The sequence below is a fragment of the Triplophysa dalaica genome, chromosome 3, assembly GCF_015846415.1.
Source record: "Triplophysa dalaica isolate WHDGS20190420 chromosome 3, ASM1584641v1, whole genome shotgun sequence".
Lineage (NCBI taxonomy): Eukaryota > Metazoa > Chordata > Actinopteri > Cypriniformes > Nemacheilidae > Triplophysa > Triplophysa dalaica.
The window spans coordinates 3,070,386-3,092,014 of NC_079544.1; the positions used below are offsets into that span (position 1 = coordinate 3,070,386).

At 38.1% G+C, this 21,629-nt stretch overlaps 2 protein-coding genes and 1 pseudogene across 3 annotated transcripts; all 3 read right to left on the bottom strand.

Moving 5' to 3' along the window:
* Nucleotides 1–137: 137 nt before the first annotated feature.
* On the bottom strand, nt 138–3,335 carry LOC130418005 (interferon-induced protein 44-like). 2 transcript variants are annotated; one of them, XM_056743917.1, is made up of 8 exons: nt 2,781–3,335; nt 1,936–2,425; nt 1,802–1,853; nt 1,503–1,698; nt 1,226–1,378; nt 936–1,107; nt 762–862; nt 138–669 (listed from the first exon to the last, which is right to left on the bottom strand). In XM_056743917.1, the coding sequence occupies exons 2-8, from the start codon at nt 2,414–2,416 to the stop codon at nt 475–477; spliced, it is 1,350 nt and encodes a 449-aa protein (XP_056599895.1). In that variant the 5' UTR covers nt 2,417–2,425; nt 2,781–3,335; the 3' UTR covers nt 138–474. The 2 variants fall into 2 exon arrangements, with proteins under 2 accessions (XP_056599895.1, XP_056599896.1); XM_056743918.1 differs by having other exon boundaries at nt 2,760–2,785.
* A 781-nt stretch (nt 3,336–4,116) lies between these two features.
* Nucleotides 4,117–5,938, bottom strand: LOC130418033 (interferon-induced protein 44-like; annotated as a pseudogene).
* A 1,046-nt stretch (nt 5,939–6,984) lies between these two features.
* map1sb (microtubule-associated protein 1Sb) lies at nt 6,985–16,235 on the bottom strand. The gene is made up of 7 exons (XM_056743859.1): nt 16,082–16,235; nt 14,677–14,778; nt 13,212–13,294; nt 12,674–12,814; nt 9,573–12,573; nt 9,253–9,458; nt 6,985–8,457 (listed from the first exon to the last, which is right to left on the bottom strand). The coding sequence occupies exons 1-7, from the start codon at nt 16,227–16,229 to the stop codon at nt 8,302–8,304; spliced, it is 3,837 nt and encodes a 1,278-aa protein (XP_056599837.1). The 5' UTR covers nt 16,230–16,235; the 3' UTR covers nt 6,985–8,301.
* Between the last annotated feature and the right edge of the window lie 5,394 nt (nt 16,236–21,629).

Genomic DNA, 21,629 nt, shown 5'->3' on the forward strand with positions numbered 1-21,629 from the left:
GCATCTGTAGGATAAACAGCAGCTATGGTATATGGACAGTAGATGAAGGGCTTTTTTCTATTTAAACATCTCTACTTTAAGCACAATAAACTTTTCAAATTAAACAATTAACTTAAAATAAAAAGTCGCCGCTGGTCGATTGTGAATGCATTTCTTTTATTTTCCATAACAAATAACTTTATGAAGTTAGGTCATCTGTTTTGATAATGCACTGAAACTAACATTGTTTTTTAAAAAACGACAATTTTACTCATTACAAGAACTGATTTGGAAAAAATAAAGTTTTGAAAATTTAAACAAAATCAGAGCAAAAGAGAAATGCCTGCAGACCTAATAATACACTAACAGAGCAAAAGCTGTTAAACATGAATTTAAATGTATCTGCCTTGTACTACGATCTGCCTAAATATAAGCATGAGTGAAGTTTTAGTACACTTTTAAACACTGTATGGATAAAACGGAGACCCTTGTGATCTAACCGATTACTCGAGCAGACTCCTCCACATAGTTAAGATCATCAAAGTATCCCTCCACTGCTCTGAGCATCTGTATGACAGCGTTCAGAAGAAGGATGTCAGTTTGTGGGTCTATGTCCAGTTCTTTGCTGTAGTTCTTTATTGGGACCACAGCAGAAAGAGAAACTCCAAGCTGAGTGCTCACCTCCTCCATCTGTCCCGACACAACATTTGTAAACGTATAAAGACTCGCACATGTGTAAGGCACTCGAGAACATTATACCAGAACATTAACCCAAATCTTACCATCCTGTTGATGTAATGACTCTGATAGACGTTCTTCAGGTCTTCTGCCACTAAGGGGCAGGCTTCATCCACCTTGGTCATCAGGACCAGTTGAGGAACACCTGAAACGCAGAAGCACAATTCAGATGTCACTGAACCCAGGCTATGAATCACTCAAGTGAGTCGATCACTCACTCATCTGGTTGGTTTTCCTTCGAAAAACGGCAAACTTGTCAATCATTTTGTCAGAGAGAAGCTTGACTTTGCAGGTGTCCATCACATACACCACACAGTGGATCTTATCCTTCAAGCCTGGAGAGTTGTTGAAATAAGGTGTGCCTGACTGGATCGGCATCGAGGAGTTAAACTGAACACAGAAAAAAACATTAAGATACAAGAGGAACAGGTGTGAAATATTATGTCAGGCATATTCAACTGATACATATCATATATGCTACAAAAAGAAATGGTGGTAAAGTTCTCACCTGATACCGGTCTTGAATGTGACCATTCAAAATATTGTAAAAATCATCCAAATCCAGCCCGGAGTTCAAACCCTCCTCCAGACCCATCGTGTCACACAGTGTGAATGGAATATGGCTCATGCCGCTGCTTGGCTTTATGTTGTAGGTACGAAACTATAAGACACAAATATGTTTTTCTTTTTAATTGTTTAACCTACAACACAAATTATTACCTTCGTATAACTAATTGCAACACACGACATTTGTAAATTTGAAGAGAACGAAAATGTATTTCTACCTGAGTAGTGAGACTGGAGCCAGCGGTGCCGGTGTTGGCCTGATTGCTCACGTAACCTTTAAACACAGAGTTGATGGAGTTGAAGAAGCTTGATTTTCCAGCACCAACAGGACCCACCAGCAGAATCCGGGCCTGTTTCACTGAGCTCAGAGACGGCTTCCACTCAGAAACAGTGCTCAGGAGCCCTTTCCTTTTCCTATAAATAATATTATGAACAAACAATAACAGTTTATTAAAAGTAAAGCAACCCCCTGAATCCTTTTAAAGAAATAGACATTTTATTAGTTTGTTCGACTCACTCAACGTTCCACTGGATATTTCTCCATGGTTTGTCCATGAGGCCTCCACAGTCTAATGAAAACACAGACCCGTACACACACGCAACTAAACATTCACTACATTTCCGAAAACCCTTCTGCAAAATAACACTCACCCTCAACTCTGTAAACTTCACACTCGACCAGCTGTAGGTCATTGCCGTGCATCTGCTGTGGATCAAACTGGTACTGTCCTGATGTTGGATTACTGTTCACAGTGGCCGTGTTATTATAAAGAAACACTAAAGAGCCAAAGTTTGGACCTGAATCAATAACAGCATTCTGAGGATTTCCATTGAGCACACGCAGAGGATCTTCTCTAATGTTTTTGTCATTAAAGCTGAAGAGAAAGGCTTTCTCATCGACAATAATCTGATTTGTCTGAGCATAATTTTTGCTAGTGTAAGCTCCAAATACATAACCAGTGTTATTGTAAGCTACAACAACAGTAGGGCCCTGTGTGTTACACTTCTGGTGAAAAGCAGTGGCAGTGTAGCCGTGCACACTGGCTTTAAACAGCAGACTGAGGTTGGCATCATTGACCAATGAGCACAGCTTCTTCTTCTGCCATACTGACAACCTGGATGTGATGCTCATGATGATGATCTAAACACATTTAAACAACAAATCAAAGTGTAACAGAACGGAAATAACAAAGAATCACACACATATATATATTGAAGAGTTTGGTTCCAAAATCAAATAACTGCGTTATTAAACCATTACAGAAATATGCTTTTTATTATGGTAATAATGTATATATATTTGTTTACAAAAATGTGATTTCTACAGAAGTGAGGCATGTCTACCCCGCCCAAAAACACGTGAACGTGTCAACATAAAAACAATGCCCGACAGATGCAGATACATTCAGATATCAAATTCTACTAAAAGGGTTTGAAATAAATAAGCACTGGAATAAAATCACAATTGTTCTTACGCGTTTTGGAAACTTGCCTACCTGGAACCTTTAACTTTATCTGCACAGGAGCGCGCTCGACGTCACTTCCACGCTACTTTCGTTTCTGAAGAAATGAAACTTACTTTGGTTTTACCTCAAACAGGGTAACGCCCTTAATCACACCTGTTACAATGTAATTTGAGATTTCAAGGTCTAATAAAAGTGTATTTTACCCAGAATTGTAAATTAAAATGAAAGTGGAGACTGTCCTGATTCACATGACAGACGCAATAAAGTCTGCCCCAAATCTCAACAAAATCGAGTAAAACCAAAAATTCAGATAAAGTACTGTTTCTTAATACAATATTAAAAGTGTCTTATATTGACTCATACAAAAGACATGGTGTGTATGTAATTTTCGGAATGACATCAAAAGTCTTATCTAAAGTTACTGACTGCAGACGATGTACTGTCAGCCGCGCATGCGCACTTTGCAGTGGGTCAAAAAACGGTGTACAAACTATCGAAAGCCAAAAGGATCACAATTCGCGTGCTTTGGATCGCCGTATTAATATTAAAACGCCGATTTATTAACGCCGCCATGCGTTAAGAAATCCATATTCATTATCCACATCAAATCCATATCCATCTTAACTTTGTGGTAAAACTAAAAATGGATATAAATGAAAGAAAACCCGCTGAAAAGAAAATCATATAACTAATGCAGCATGTTCCATGACGCTATGTAAAATGAGTATTATGTCAAATTAAGTCAAGTCATGATTAAAGGTACCATAGTTCCCCCCAAAACGAAATTTCTGTCATCATTAACCAATGGTCCCAATTGACTTCTATTGTATGAAGAAAAGTCTATGTGGATGAACGGTTTTCTGTTACTAACTTTCTTTCAAATATCTTCTTTTGTGCTTTTGTGCATACGGTTTACACATTATACAGTCATACAGGTTTGAAAAGTAAAGAGGGTGGGTAAATGATGACAGAATTCTCACTATGCTTATGCGACTTTTAATATACATCATTGCTGGCCTAGAGGTTAGACTGGTGCTTCGACTGGTTCGAGTCCAGCTTGGCACAGTTGCAGATTTTTACATTGTTGGTCTTGTTATGTTTATCTCTGTCACGGGGATTTTTCAGCATTTAATTTGTGGTTAATAAATAAATAAAGTCAGGAATAAGAGCTGTGTGCACACTTCTGTCATGCTTTATTTGATTTGATTCTGATTCGTTTTTTGATGCTTTCTGTAATAAGAGTTTTGTTATTTTGCAGATTGTACTCGAACATCGACATTACACATTGAATACAATGGAAGAGACGAAAAAGCATAATAAGAGTTCTTTAAGACTGGTGTCAAAAACTTCATAGTTAACAATTAAAAAAAAATACAAACATTAAAAGCACCCAAAATGTATTTCTACCTGAGTAGTGAGACTGGAGCCAGCGGTGCCGGTGTTGGCCTGAGTGCTCACGTAACCTTTAAACACAGAGTTGATGGAGTTGAAGAAGCTTGATTTTCCAGCACTGACAGGACCCACCAGCAGAATCCGAGTTTCACTGAGCTCAGAGACGGCTTCCACTCAGAAACAGAGCACAAGATCTACTCTCTACGCCTACAAAAATATTGCAATTTACAGGATTATTTTGCAGATCTTGTATATTAATATGAATTTAAATAAAATGAGATAAAGGTGGGGGCTTTGGTTTCAAATAAACCCACTCAAAGTTCCACAGGAATTTTCTCCACGGTTTGTCCATAAGCTCTCCAAAGTCTGAGGAAAATATAACCAGGGCACTTAAGATATTCATGTTGTCCAGTAGTCAGCAAATACCCTTTGTAATGTCTTGACAATAATACAAACATTCAACTTTGTACACCTCGAACTCAGTCAGCCGTAAATCACAGACTGCCGTCTCCTCTTCATACTTTACTGAAGAACTTCTCAGGTGGTCCATGCTATTTTGAAGAAACAGCAAACATATGAAACTTGGATCTGCTCTTCTGTTATCGAAACGTGCCTTTGAAACTTTACCGAGCAGACCCAGGGGATCATTATTAACCATCCTCTCATTAAAACTGAACAGGAAGGCTTTGTTGTCCACTATATCTTCCCCTTTCTGAGCATAATCACAAGTTGTGAACGCTCCAAAAAACATACCCTGACTTATTGTAAGCCACAATGACAGTGGTTCCCTGTCTGTCACACTTTTGATGAAATGAATCAGCACAGTACTTATGTACTTTGGCTTTAAACAGCAGACTCAACATTTGACAAAACATTGATCGCAGCTTCTTCTCCTGCTGTATGGAAAGACTGGACACAACAGCACTCATGATGATCTGTACAGCAAATAACAATAATTGTATAGTTACAAATTACAATACAACTTTTTAAACATTAACATCAGCATTTTTATATAGTATGAAGACAGTCGTCCCTTGTTAAAACAAGACCTATGTACAGTACCAAAATGTGTTTGTTACATGAGGACATTTTTGTCTATTTATTAATTTGTATATATCGTCGCTGTCTTTCCAAAACCTTGTATCCCCATATTCTGTGAATGATTTCTTTTGTCATAATCATTATTATTGGTCACCCTTTATGTCTGTCACATGTTTGCAAAAATCCAACAATTGCACGGTTTTGGTAAGTCAGCGGCAATATATATAAATATATAGTAGTTTTCACTTTGAGAGAAAAAGAAGACTGGCACGAAGCAATACTGTGGGTGAAGCTGTAATTTGCTTTTACTTTCTAACAAAATTATACTGAAACACACGCTTGTCATCTGTTAACTATTGAAGTTTTATGTGTGAAGTTTTAACACTTTACTTAAAGGTGTCTGTAAAATATCCTGAATGTAAATGTAGCTAGCATGCACAGAATATAAATGTACTAGATTGTTGTGAAGGTTAACAGTAACTCATACTGTTGCCTTTGATGAATAACGCTTTACAATAAGGTTTCAATTGACCACATTAGTTATCATGAACTAACAATAAACAATATTAACATTAATTCATCTTTATATTTTTAGTTCATGCACATTTCAACATTTATTAATACTTTTAAAATAAAAAGTTTAAATTAGTAACCTGAACTAACATAAAGAATGATGAATAGTATTAAAATGTGTCATTTTTACCTGAAATTATGTTGGTTGATCCTGTAGAGAATCCTTCTCCTTGGTATAATGAGAGTGGAGTTTCCTTGCCAATGTCCAACCCAATTTCAATTGATACATGATACACGTTCCTTGTACTGTAAGGTGGACTTTAAAGTTTGTATTTTGTTCCTTCCTGTTCTGTCCTTTGTAGTTCTTTTTTTTCATTGGTTCCCGTCGATTGGTTTCCCAGGTGTGTCTTGTTTCCGTGTTAGATCTCCATTAGTTATTGAAACCCCAGTGTTTCAGTTGTCTTTTGTCAGTTGTTGTACATGTTAAGCTCTCATGGTTCTTCCGATGTATTACTGTTCTGTGGATGTTATGTCACGCTGTGGACTATATTAAATCAATATTTTACTGCATTTGGATCAATTTTGGGAAACAATGGGGGATGAGATCTGTTTGGCAACTGACATTCTTCCGAATATCTTCTTTTTTGTGTTTAGAAGCATAAAGACATTTACCTGGGTTTGGAACAATCTGAGGGTGACTAAATGATGACATAATTGTCATTTTTGGGTGAAGCCTTAAAAGGAAATAAACAAAAAGAGCCAGATGATAAATGTACAGTATACGACTTCTAAAGAACTTGGACGTACAATGTTAAACATGACGAGTGTCTTTGAGGTCTGGAAGCATAACTGTAAAAAACATTGTGTCGTAGCTCTTCTCATTTTACTGCCTTTTAGAATAAATCACCTTATTGTTTTCCTCACTTAATCACTTTTGATAAAAGCATCTTCTAAATGTATTGTAATGTAAATGCATATGAACAATGTTCAGTGTTTTGCGCACCAAGAGCCAGACCCACAGATGACTACAAACCAGATCATTGGAATCCCGATCAAAGAAGCCAGCTAAGATTCTGAAGAAGTTGTGCTTCTATTCTGTGTGGAAAAAAAAAACGTTGAGCATAATTACCCTCATAGTTACAGTATTTCAACACTCACATAAACACTTTTTATGCAATAAACTGGGAGAATAATTTTATAGATAAAGAAAATTTGTCATTACTGATCAACACCCGTGTCTCTTTTCTTGTGTGCTCATGTCATTAAAAAACAAACCAACACACTAACAGCAATTCAACATTTTAATTTATAGTATAATTCAGGATACATATCTTTTATTATATTACATATCTTTGTTTCTGTGTACAGCAGCAACACGTGAATTGAAAAATCTTTACCATACACAGAATGTCTGACAGCATTGTGGGGTACAAAATGAAGATACTGTACGTCTAAGAGAACAAGGGCTGGTGTGCACTACAGCAGATTATACTTTAGTAGGCACAGATATTACAGGATCTGCACTTCATGTTATACTTTATGTCCCATCGTTGACACTTCTAACCCTTAACACAGCAGCAGCTGGAGATCTTATCCAACCCTTCGTCGAATAAAATAAAACTGTCAATAACATGCAATTTCTACAGATTTCTCGTCTGCAATAGGTGACAGTACATCATTGTGCAGTACATTCATACAATATGTGTTTGGTTAAGTAAACAGTTTCTGGACTGTAGTGTTAATAGCATCTGTTATGAACTAAGCAAAAGCGAAAGTCAATCGAAGTACATTTAAAAGTATAAAAATATGGCTCTATATTACGATGAATTTGTATTTGTATGGACATCTGTGGCAGTCTACACTGTTGAAAAAAACAGCATATGCTGGGTTAGGTATGTTTTGAGCTAGTTTGACCAGCCTCAACCAGCAAATGACCAGCTTAAACCAGCACAAACCATTTGACCATCTTAAAATAGACAAGGGCCAGCACATGACCAGCTTAAACCAGCACAAACCAGCAAACCAGGAGCAAAACATACCAAACCAGCATATGCTGTTTTTTCAACATGGTAGCCTAACTTCCATTGGCACTGCTCATTTGTTTCATTCTTTTAATGTCTTCATGCATAGTCAGAATTTTAAACAAACCAATGCAGTCACAGTATGTACTTCCATTATATTCAGGCACATTTTCTCCTTTCTATCCACAATTTGGATTCTTTTTGTCATACGCATAAATTTGATTAATGCATCCTTCATTTCCATGGAGACAGAGAGTACAGTACGCTTGCTCCAAAGAATTCTTTGAGCAATCGGTTACATTACAAGTTTCTAACATTTAACTATGAATTTCTAGTTCATAGTGTGATTCTTGTATATACTCTGCCAACCAGAAACCAAATATGCTGTCATAATACACAGTGCAAACAACTACGAGTGTGGGATTCAATTCTTGTGATTTTACTGTGCAATCCTTATCGGTCACAAACACAATATACATGTTTGTCGGTTGATAACGGAACATTTTCTTAAGAACATAACTGTACATAACAATCAGTGGTGCTCAAAGTGTGCATATGTATGTCTCATTGTTACTTTTCATCTACTAGAACTCAATTTTACAAGCTGGGAACGTCTCCTCCTGCATGGCCACAGTGCTGTTGCTGCCCAGGACGGTTATTCCCAGTTGCCGTTGCTTATCTTGAGTTTCCCGGTACCATTCGTGCATCATCACGGATTCAAATGTAGGGATGAGGGTCACCTGGAAGTTAACACAGAGGAAGACTAAGTAAGGTCTTATTAAAATCTTCAAACATTGTCTTATTACCATGGCTGTCTGGAATACTTGAATCTGACTTGTCAGTCGTGACATTATTCCCTGATAACAACCGCTTAAACTGATAACACACTGCTCATGTATGTCAGGAATACTTGACTCTGACTGGTCCGTCATGACATTATTCCCATTTAACAACTGCTAAAATTTATAGCACACTGCTCATGGCTGTCAGGAATACTTGATTCTGACAGGTCCGTCATGACATTATTCCCCGATAACAATCGCTAAAACTGATAACACACTGCCCAGGCTTTATGTTTAATGTATCACTACGCTCTTAGCTAGCACTCTTTTTTCTTATGCCATGAATATGTCATAAATGAGCTAAGAAAATATTTCCAATCAATATTTGAATATATTAGTTAGTCGCATGGCTAAGTATTTGCCAAGTAAGCAACGGCGTCCAATTGACGGAGTTTATTTTGCGATTACAAACATTTTGATGTAAATTCTGAATGTCCCTTCTTAAGCTCTGGTATATATTTAGCACGTTTTTATACGAATTTAAAAGAGTGCCCTGCCCACATACATTATAGGAAATAAAAATGGTCTCACATGTTACTCTAAAGTGTTAGATTGGTGAGAGGTGGCAGAGTTTAAGAGGTTCAAACATTACGTGACTCTAAACTGGATATGTGTTCTACTCATCACTCTATCTATTCATGCTTTATTAATGTCTATCTTTATAAGTAAATAAATATACAATTGAGTACTAACCGGCACATCCTCAGGCCATACAGATTTACCCTCCAATAACGCATCCAGAATGGACCTCATCAAGCCTTCTTTGTACGAGTCATCACCACTTATGATGTAACAGGAAGATCGTAGACGGCAGAAGAACTCAACATCGACAGTGGACGCTGCATGGCCTGATGGAAGATAAGCCAGGTCCAAATATACCGAAGCTCCAATCTTGCCACCTATAGATTGGTCAATCAGTTCAACGTCAGTATATTTGCATGGCAAAATTAACAATGGCATTCTTAAGAAAACAGAATAATTTTGTTTTAAATATGCCCGAAAAAAGTCCAAACCTGATCTTTTTGTGGCAGAGGCTGCACCAGCTGAGTTGCTCCTCAAGCTCGTTACAGATGAAGCTTGACTTCCAGTTCTGGTTTTGGTGCTTTGTGTTGAACTGCTAGCTGATGTTAACCTCTGTGTAACTCCCGTTGATTTTCTAACCTTTGTTGCACCAGACTTTACACTGCTAACCGGATCAGGCATACATGCACCCGGCTGCTGTGGAAGGGGAGGTAAATCTTTCACAGGTGCAGGTGGCGGATCCTGTGGCAGAAGATGATTACCTCGATTAAAACCCAATCCATCGTTGATGTTCTGGGATTGCAGGTGGGCACCTGACTCTTCATCTGAATCTAGAAGTCCATCGGCTGTAATAGACGGGCAGTCTTCTAGTCCCGGATGTACATCTGAGTCAGTGGCTGTGGGGAAGTCACTTGCAGACGTAAGAGGGGTCTCCATAGCTGGATGAGCGAATCTGTTAACCGAACATGCTGGTGGCTTGGGTGCTTCTTGGGAGTGGTCGCTGTCATCGGAATGGTTCAGCGAGCTGGTGTTAACAACCCCTGGTAAACGTAAATCTTCTCCATTGCCGACCGGTTTGAAGTGTTTGAACTCGCATGGAGAGACCAAGCACAGGTCTACATCATGGCCGATATCAACCACCTGACCCTGCGGTTCAGACGTACACCCACCTGAGCCATCCTGATGGGTCCTTTGAGTGTGAGGCTTCTTTATGGACAAAGACATCCCTACTTTGAATTCAGATTTGGAAAGTTGTCCATTGGAGTAGGACATTTCATCTTCATTGGTAGACTCACTGACTGTAGGAAGCACTTGTTCGAAAGACATTGACAGTGATTCATCAACCTCAGTGGACTGTGGTGAGCTGGCTTCCGCAGGCATTGAGTGAGTTGTAGTGACAGTGAGAGACAGAAAACTCGAATGTTTCTCTCTGGATGAAGTGGAGACGCTCTCTTGGTTACTTTTAGGGCATCCGGACTCTGATCGTTTGGACATGCCTGTTTGCTGGCTCTCTGAACCGAGACACATCTTTACACCAATGCTACTGTGATCTTTAGAGGCCCAGGTCTCTTCAGGGGACAGGTGATAAGGAGTATGACCAGCACTGTTCGGACGTGATCTAGGAGAAGATAACTCTAAAGTCTTCTCTTCAGGAGTGACACAAACTTCCTTGTGGCCATCTTTTGAAATGTTGTCTTTCAAAGACCCATCAAGCAAACTATACTCAGTAGGTGTGAGGCCATTTTTTGTTTTGGGCCCGGCAGCCATTGTGGCCTTGCTAGTGGTTACTCTGGTAATACATTTAGACTGCACATCACCTCTAGGGACACTTTTTAGGTTTCCAGAGTGAGCGTGTTGCTTTTTCACAGAAGATTCCTGTTGTGCTCTGTTCATTTCCAGAAATTCAGCTGTCATATCTTCAGGTGAAGACATTTTAGAGCAATCTTCTGTGGAAAGCTTCTGGTTCTGCTGTTCCTTGTTAGATTTAAAGCTTTTGGTTTTGTCCTCAGCCTGTTTGTTTACTTTTGCTCCGTGTTTTACATTCCCAGGCTTATCTGAGGTCTTCTTGACATCTTTCCCCAAAGACTTTGTTGTCTTTTTCTCTTCTATTTTCACATCAGTTTTGCTATCTATCTTTGGTTTGCTACCTGAAGTTTTTCTCTGTCCATTTTCTTGTTTCTTTGTGTCGGGCATGCTTGTTTTTTCATTGCTTTTGTCTTTAAAAGACTCTTTCCTCGTAACAAGCTTGGAGGGTATTAGTTTGACGTTGCTTTCTGCAGATTTCAGCCTTTCCTCACTTTTCGGATCATTTTTGTTCACACCTTTGGTTTTGTCCTTCAGCTCGAGATCTCCATGGACAGATCGTTCCTTTGTAGGGCCATTACTTGACCTTAATTCATTTTTTAAAGACTTGGAACTGTCCTGATTCTCTGCAAGTTTGGGATTTTTATCTGATATTGCTGTTTCGAAGTCTCTAGAGCACACCACTGGCCTCTTGAGAAACTCTAGATGCTTCAGTTTCTCCAAACCATCCATTATCTTACTTTGTGGTGTAGAGCCGGGGAAGAGCACTCTGATAATCTTCTCAACTGGGCTGGCGGGATGCCACACAAGCAAAGCACATATAGAGACCAAAGAGGTCAGAGAAACATCTGAGCTTTTGGATTTGGAGCTGTTTTCGGGCCAGTTCTGCATAAACGACTCTACCTCTTTGCTCCGCTTCACTGGATTTAGAACATAAAGTTCAAGACACCCAACTCCCATTTTCTGAAAGAGAATAACCGGTTCGATCGGACCACTTGAGTTCCTTAAAAGTGGCTCTGGAGAGATTTTTAGCTTTTCCAGATGCTGTAAAGCAAGCGATGCTAGATCGCTGCTTCTCAGAACATTAGGGTCACCCTGAACCTTTTTAAGCCTGTTTGAAGCATTGAAGAACACCACGCCGAGCTCTGGGGAGATGAGATTCTTCTGCCATTGTTCTTTTTCCTGGCAGTCGGTTTCACTTTGCTCAGTCTCTGCTACTTTCCTCTCCAGCAGGCTGTTAACTCCGGGCAGATTGTCTGTTCCCGCATGCGTAATCAGCACAGAATCCACGCGGTCCAAATGTCTAACCAACTTCCAGAAGCAGGCGCACGGATCTGCTCCGCCATTGACCAACACATTGAATCCATTGACAGCAAAGAAAGCACAATCTCCTCTGCCTCCTGGAAAAACGTAACAGCACGGGCGAGAGAGTTTGAGGAATCCCACACTGCCAGGAGGCTCCAGGAGGTCAAAAGGAGACTGTAGCTCTAAAGACTCAGTAAGAAGGTCCGTAAACTCCTGAAGGCCGCCCATTTTAGGGAGCACCATTAGAGGATTTACTTTAATGTCCACGATTTCATGTATCTTGTGTTTTCCAAGCAAAGAAGTTTTCCATTTTCCAGTTTTAGGGCAGCTTATGGTGAGGTTAGCTTTGCCGTGTGTGCTAATGGAGTTTGATAGTGCGTCAATCTGTTGGAAACATGGAGAGAGAACAGGGTACAAATTAAAAAAGCAGCTATAAAATAAACATTAAATCAGTACATAGTTATTCAAATCCATTCAGACCAACCTCTTCATCTGAAAGGATCTGTGTAAAATCATTTGGAGTGAACTGTCCAGTGTGAAGAACAAGATCTCCGGTTTCTTCAAGAGATTGTCCTGTGAGCACCAGCAGCTTGTGTCTAGATACGCCTAATATCAAACCATGCACCTGAACCACAAAAATAATTTCAATATGTAGGAACAATGAGTAGAAAATACATTTCAAGCTGTTATCGCAGTTGAGGGTAAAAATGGATATTAAATACTTCAAATACATATAGATCTATATACGTAATAGACTATTAAATACATACAGAGCAAACACCTTTCTTGTTATAGGCAGTGTCAAAACATAAAGTGCTCATAAATAGAATTTTATTAATTATAATTAATTCATAAAACTTTTTTTAAGAATCATTATGAACTGATTAGAAGATCTTGTACAGCAAGGCACTGTCGATTCAGCCTTACCATATTTAATGTGACCCTGTCTCTTTCATTACTTGTCATACAAAATAAATCAAATTAAGAAAGGGAATCAAATATGCCTGTAACAATCACATTACCTCAGAATAGAGAACCCCTTCTGATGGGTTTACTACAACCCTGACGTCCACAACCTCTGAACTGAATTGAAATGTCCTTTGACCTGCGAAGTGGAGAAAAAAAGACAATAAAAATGTCTATACAAGAAAGAGTTTGCACATCTTCATTTCCCTAAATTGTCATCTGAATAAAAAATATGTAAAATTATGTTTCACCGTGTTAAAAGGAATGCGGAAATTTTAGACAGACAATACTGCTGTCTGTATTTGTCCGTAAAGCTACAATAATGCAATAAAACGTTTACTCTCTATCGCCTCCTGTGTTGAAATATAAAATTGCAGGTTGCTTAACTTTATGTGGATTGAAACTCATGGTGTCAAACTGACACTTTTTGCAAAACTGTGACTTAAGCTTGACGTTCATGCATGTACTGAATAAATCGGATTGACTAACTGACTTTTAATAAAAGAAAGTTAAGAATAGCAGCTTTAATGTTATAAGAACAATTACACTTTTGTTTAACACTTTGTCAAGTCAAGTTTATTTTTGACCAGTTTCATTGTTACAAAGCAGCTGTATATAAAACATATTGACTAGAAGCACACATTTAAGATAAGGGAGAGAGGAACACAGGTCAAATATTAAACAGACTATAAATTCCTATATGTAACATTAATTAAGTAAAACTTTACTTACTTTGTGCCTTTCTATTCTTTTTGGATAGGCTAAACAACATTATAATAATATAACCACTCCATTCCCACCACTTTTTAATGCCAGAGCATTCAAAATGTAAAGGTTACGAGAGCCAAAATTCACATTGTTTCACTCTTGCCTCTCTATTCTCAAACACAACCCAACACACATCCCAATCCACAACACAAACATGATAAAGTGATTTAAGGTGGTACAGCAGCATCCTTCTGCCTGCTGTAAACTAGTCAGCAATACATTTTTAAAAGCTATTGCATAAATGTTCTGCTGATGTATTTTTTCACAAAAGGCCAAAGTCTGAACAATTGGTCGAATGCACTTCCTTCCTCCCTTTCTGCTGTGGGTACAGAAGTAGCAAATTCAAACTTAAGTATTCAACCTAATACACATTTACTGAGCAAGCTAAGCATGCTGTACTTAGTTCACAGTACATGCTGTGTAAACGGTCCTCAGTATGCAGTGTAAATGATAAATATTTGTACCCTTTCATAACTAATGAAAAAAGGGAACATCTGCATTTCCACATCACACGGGCTGTGATGAAACAATCTGTCGCTTTGTTTCTACACAACATGTAAACGAGTCAAAGGAACCGTTCGGCCTTCGAGTGCTTGTGAATGACAAAGTTGCTTCTTTGTTCATTCAATAAAGAGCATCCCAGGCATTACTAAGATTTCTAAAAGCATTCCTAAATATACCAAAGTCACGATGTTCCGCCTTTAATGAAGACAACACACAATATTGCTGTAGAAACGAGAATGCGACACTCGCCTTTGACATCTTTGGATTGACAAGAAGTATGCTTCTGAACGAAGAGTTTGAGCTGCTCATCCAAGTCACACACGGTCAAATCCACATCCCATGCGCGAATACCTGCAATGGAGATTAAAACAAAGAGATGAACATTTTGAACACTCAGATACGTTAAATAAGTTCTAATGTGCGTCTGACATTTGGTTCTAGTAAATAGACACTGGGAATTGATTTGAGAATAAAGAGGCTGAAATCCCCCAGAGCAAAAGCATTAAAGTCAGCATGAAATTCAAGCATCATGTGGGACACAGCGTGGCTCTCAGAGACATTTGAAGAGATAAAAAAAGCACAGATCTGAAGCGCTGCTATACTGTGCTCATAAAATATAAAAGCCTGAGGACTGAACGTCTTCATCTCTTATATCCACCATTTACATTTATGCATAGATGCTTTTATCGACAGTACATTCACAAATAGGCTCAATTTTATTATGTGTGTTACATCATGACCTTCACACATGGCCCTTTACATGCACAGGAACACCATCAAAAGAAGCCAACTCAATACTGCCAGCATAAGAGAGGAAACTAATATATAGCATTAAAGCCAGCTGAATGAATGAAATGTATACGGTATATACCTTGTCATTTATAAACTGTAACACATTTCAAGTCATATTGTAACATTTCCAGACAAACAAGGAACTACTTGTTTGGTGCTTTGTTTCATGTGAACTGTTTGTTACTCTTGGTAAACCGATTTGCATTAATCTTGATTAAACTCTTATCAGATTTGTGACTCATGTGCAGTTTAAGGGTTATCGTTGCACACCGCCGTCATACTAAAAGTAACAAATAAATCAACTTTGTTCAAAGTAAACGGAGCTCGGATGACTGACATGTGCATTAAAGCGAACACCACACCCGAAGTGGGTGTGAACACGCTGGGCACGACATCAAAGACAACACCACAATGACATTAAACACACTTTGATGTCTATTATATATAATGGCGACGCAACATATAGCCTACGGTAGGCTAATGGGGAGGCTATATGTTTGATGTTTACTCTCTGACGTCATTACGCAGCGAGAGCACAACTGCACGAATGTTGCGCCAGAATAAATATCGTATTACTGCTTCAAACGCGGTCTATTCATATATCTCCGTAAAATATATAGGTCACGAATAATCGCGAGAGGAACGGGCGCGTCACGTGGCTGCGTGTCAGCCATAATTCATCATACAGTCGCGTGGCCGCGTTTTAAGATCAAAGAAGAATTAAGATCTAAAGTTGCACGCGGCGTTTTGCAACAAACGCGAGAACATACAGCCATTGGGATCGTTACATGTCTCATGATATTAAAAACACACATGAGCGGATAACGATGATGTCGGTACATTCCTCTATATGTAAACGTACCTCGTTCTGTCTCCACCACTATAAAGTCCAGTATGCGCGGTCGATAAAGCGCGCCGATGACCATTAGAATGGAGTATTTGTCATCTCTGAATCCAGGATGGGCTGTCAGGTCCTCTGCTGCCTTCGCTGCCGTTAGACCCGACGCCATGTTGGAAAGTTATGCTTATGATGTCATACCCAAACAATCAAGTATTATTGAGGAACGAGCGGATGATTTGAATGAAACTGAAGCTGCCCAACCAAAGTCCATGTTAAGAGCAATAAAGTTGTTCATCCGCCTTTCTCTGTGTTAAAAAGTAATTTAAAGAAACTGGGTTTTGTGAATCAAGTGTGCCTTTCTTGGTCAGGGACAAAACCATTCTTTGAACACTTAAATGTACGTTATGTTTGTATTAACAACATGTACAGGCACGTGTAAAATATTTATTCTTGACTAATGGGGCTATATGAAATATTTAAGTCAAATATATTTTAAATAAAGTATGTAAAATGCAAGAAAATATAATTTCATGTTTTTTATACTCAGTATGCACCGAATAAATGGGGGCATATGATAGGACCAAATCGAATATTTTTGTATTGTTTTAGATGAAATTCAATGTATTTACACGACTTAAGGTTAAACACGCTGTATTTTCCACATACCGTTCATGTAAAGGTAAATTTATACTCGTACGTACGACCTACGCAGTAGGCTACGTGTCGGTTTTCATTTATACTTCTACGTATTTTTCCGCGTCGACAGGCAATGACCACTAGGCGTCAGTGTCCACGCGCTTGTTGCTTGTGTAACCAACACAAGAGCCGAAAAAGAAGCAGCATACGTTTGAGAAGCAGTCCAAAAGTCTGATTTATTCAGGAACTAACTATGGCTTTAATATGTAAATCACAACTATTTATATGCCGATGTTATTCCCGAAACTTTGCACCGTGTATGTGGCCGCTGGTCTTAGCAGCATGAAAAACAAGTTGTGAAAAGTATTTAGCCTTAGTCCAACAATAACATAATAGTGCTAATATAATGTAATGTAACATACTGTTGCTGTGACAATAGAGTTGTTTCTATTTAAATAGCTCCGTTTACACATTTGGTATAAGGTGGTCCCTGCTCCATTCATCTCTCATCTAAGGGGTCCTTGCCCCGACAAACATTGATCTTGCACAGCAAGGCATTGTACATTTAGCCTTACCATATTTAATTTGACCCTGTGTCTTTAGTTAATTGTCATACAACACACAAGGATTTACTACAACCCTAATGTCCACAAGCTCTGAACTGAATGGAAATGCCCTTAGACCTGTGAGAAAGGGAGAAAAGGGTAAATTAATAAAAGTCAATAAAATAAACAAATAGGACATCTTCATTTAGATAGAATGCATCTTTTGTTGCGACAATTTTGCGTGTCTAATACGTATGCATGGGCAACGTTTAACTCACCAAAGACACAGAAAAACATGTATTCGCGCCATATGACCCCTTTAAAATATAAAATGTATGTTTATTTGCAAACAGTTAGGTTTTATGCTTAAGTTATGTCATTAAAACAAAAACATCTGCTGACGGACACCATGCTGCACTGTATGTAGAAATGCAGAAGATAATGAGGAAATGATGTCTCAGTCACTTCTTTGCCAAAGTGCATTCTGAACCAAACGTCTACTGTTCTGTTCTTCAAAGTCTAAACTCCAAGGGCTCTGCACTTCAAAGGGTGTAGGAATAATGACTTGTTTTGTAATTTTGCTTGTGAAGGTTTGGTACAAATACTCATACCGTTACACCCCTACTAAAATGTTTGTCAAGTTTGTTTTACATAGGGGGAAAGAAAAGATTGAAAGAAACAGCAGTACACTAACAGATGGATTTAACAAAGATGTGAACAAAAGGTTATGATACATTTGCCTTTCCAGCAATTGTCACGGTATGTTGCTGGCGCAGGACCTCCACCTCAGGGCACCACAGTTTGTGTCATGTTTGTACTCCATACTTTGTCTTTATGTCTTGTGGTCATTAAATGGTTTCAGCTGTGTCTCACTTCCTGTTTGTCCCTGCATCTGTTTGTTTATAGCCCTTGTATTCGATTCAGTTTTCTTTTGGAGTCGATTCAGATTCAAATTCCTGGTTTGGAAATGGATACCTAGCTACCGATACTGGTATCGGTATCGGCCCGATTCCAATCACATTTTCTCGTCATCCTACTCATAATGACACACCGATACCAATAACCGATACCTCAAGTGACATACAGAGAGCCCTTTTACTTGTGGAATCCAAGCATAAAAATTGAATTTGCTGTACAACACGGAATGGCGTGGAATCTGGAAAATGTATTTTTTCCTAACAAGAAATTAGCGCTGAACCGCTGACAGCTAACAAAATATTCAGTTACTGTTTAAATATGTATTCTGCTTGTTTTGCGTGACTGTGTGTGAAAGAGTTTGTGCGGTTGCGTGTACTGAACCTGAACGCATTGTGCTTGTGCAGCTTTCAGAGCCAGTGTTTTACTGCACGAGGACACAAACAAATAAACAAACACTCTTTGCGGCGATCCGTCAAAATAAAGGCCGGTTAACTAAAACAAACGCTCTTCGCGGCCCCTGGTCAAAATAATAGTCCGGTTGACTTGAACAAGTTATAATACACTCCAAACCACCCTTGAATTTTTTATAATTCGCCACAGAGTATATAGTTTACTTTAACAAACTGAAGTAATTCTGCTGGTAAAATTGTGCCACTTATCATATTTTTTGATACTTATATCTTATTTGATTACTTATATCACTTGCGACACAATGCACTATAAATACTTCACCTTGCTTAAACCACTAATCCTACAGTGCAACAATACTAGGGAAGGTAAACCTTTATGTATTTAAAATATTTAAGTATCTTCAACATGCTTAACAAACTTTATTAACAGGTTCTGCCGTGTTGCTCTGCACAGGATCTCCACTTCAGGGCACCATATTACAGTTTGTGTCTTGTTTTGTAAGGAATTCCAGCATTGTGGTCATTAACTGGTTTCAGCTGTGTCTCACTTCCTGCTAGTCCCTGCATCTGTTTGTTTATAGCCCTTGTGTTCAGGGTATTTCGATTCAGATTTTTTGGGAGTCAATTCATATTCACATTTTTGGTTTGGGAATCGATTCCTATAGCTGCTGTTTTCGATTCCTGCTCAATTCCCTGTTTTACTGCAGATTTTTATTTGTAATAGATATCAGGTGCTCTTGTTTTCTTTATTGACTAATAGACTCACACATGTTTTTTTGACATTGCTTGTTATAATCTTTTCATTACGTGCAGACAGGTGTTGAATAAGTTCTGTCCTTTAACAGCTTTAAAAAAATATGTTGTGTGCTTTAATGCAACTCTTCACACACACATTTGTAAAATGTGTGGATATATAATTATATCTGCATTGTGTGTGCAAACATGCTTTTGCTTTTATGCATGTAGAATATTTTTTGTCATTCCACAGCTCTAGATTTCATCCATCAGTTTTTACTGGAGTCTGTACTGTTTTAGAAACTAAACTAATGTTATTTAGTTGACCGATGACATCAGCTAAGGGGCTTGTGCTTATGATGACTCTTAAAGAGGATTGGATTCCTTTAAAGATCCTTTCTGGCATCAATTCCCAGCACTAGTGTTCAGATCTCTGTCGTCTCTCGTGGTTTCCATCGATGGGATTTTGTAACTCTTTTGGACTTCAAATAAAGACTTCATTCTGTATTTGGATCTGCTTCTTGTTCTCCTGTTTGCCAGGTTTGTAGCAGCAATATTCAAGTCAACAATATAAATCGTAGGTGATTTTTTTTTCAGAAACCAGTTAACTTTGAGAGAACTCAAAAGCTGAGCTTTTCACATTTTCCCATCTTGCATTGGGAATGTTAAATGGTCCAATTGTGTGTAATATAGCAGACTTTGTTTATTATGAAGCGATTGCTAATTTTATGACGTATGCAGAAGCCATTGTAAATACATTTAAACATACTTCAGAGTAAATTGAGGTATGCACTGATCATTCCAGTGATGTCACTGTTTTCTCAGACCAAAATGTTGAAATCTGACAATCCTTCACAAAAAGAGAAGAAAACAGATCCATCAGCTATGAAGAAACAATCTAAGAATGAGGGAGAAGAGGAGGCAGGAGCTTCCAACACTGACCAGCTTGTTGCTGGTGTCAGTAAACTCACTATTAAGGTAATGGTGGAACAATTTACAATGTATGGATACGTTTCTCCTTTATTTAGGCCTTTAGTATTTGTCTTGTTAATTACATGGAACAGTTAACCCATATATGAAGATAAAATAAGATAACTCCATTTTGAAAAATAAATAAAAAATCATGTGTTTTTATTGTGCATTCCAGTTAATATCATCAAACTGCAGTTGGTTTGTTTTGATTTAAGCTAAAATAACAAAAAAACAGCTAACTAACACAATAAAACACAATAGTCACAGTTAACAGCTGCAGTTTCCTCTTAAAGCCACAAGAGGGCGCTCTCCACATCACCCGAACTTTCAACACACTATATATCCAAGAACCCTTTGCCCGGACCAACATTGCTCTCTTGTGTGTGTGTGTGTGTATATAGTGCCTGTGTCTTTTGTGTCAGGTGTCCGGTGTTGGTTGTATTGTAATGTGTTTTTTATGCCATGTATCTGCATTTACAAACTGTTTCATATGGATCCTACTTGACCCTCATCATTACAATAAAAACATGATTTTTGACTATTTTATAAACGCAGTTATCTCATTTTCGAACAAAACTCCTCATATATTAATTTCAAATCCATAATATTTCCTACAACTCAGAAAAGAAAGTATAAAGAGGAATAATAATTAATATACTTACTATATGGTTAGAATTAGGATTAGTGTGTAGTTTATTGTTAGTTACATGTAATTGTGTAAATGTATGGGAAATTTATAGTTAATACTATAATAAAATGTGCAGGGCTCCTTAAAACAAAGTGTTAAGCCTCTTTAGCTACAAACCTTTTTGAATAAATACTGTCACAGCGACAGCTTTTTTACTTTCTTTTCTGAAAGTGGAGTTGAAGAAAAGTCTTATAAACCGTTTATCTGTCTGTCTAGGATTTGAACAGAGATCAAATCAGAGTCAAATTTTTGATCAATGTCCCAGTGGGTGTTACACCTGAGATGAGTGGACCAATTGGATCACATTGCCAGACATTTCTTGATCTTCTAAGGAGAACAGCTTTCAAGCCAGAAGATGAATTTCGTTATAATGATATTGCTGTCGTTTTTGGGATTAATGGAAAGGAGTCCGATAGAGGTGCAATAGACACAGAATTTGCCAAGCCAATTGATTTTGACAAAATTGCTTTTAAAAAATGCAGCTTTCAATGGGCAGGCAATGGCATCCCATATCGAACAATCAGAGAAACAATTAAAGAACATGAACACACAAGGGATTTTGTTAAACAATTTAGGAAAGACAACCTTGAATGTAAAATCTATTTCTGCTTTTTTGACGCAGACGCAGTCGATTTTAATCATGTGTTGAGCTCTTACATAGATGT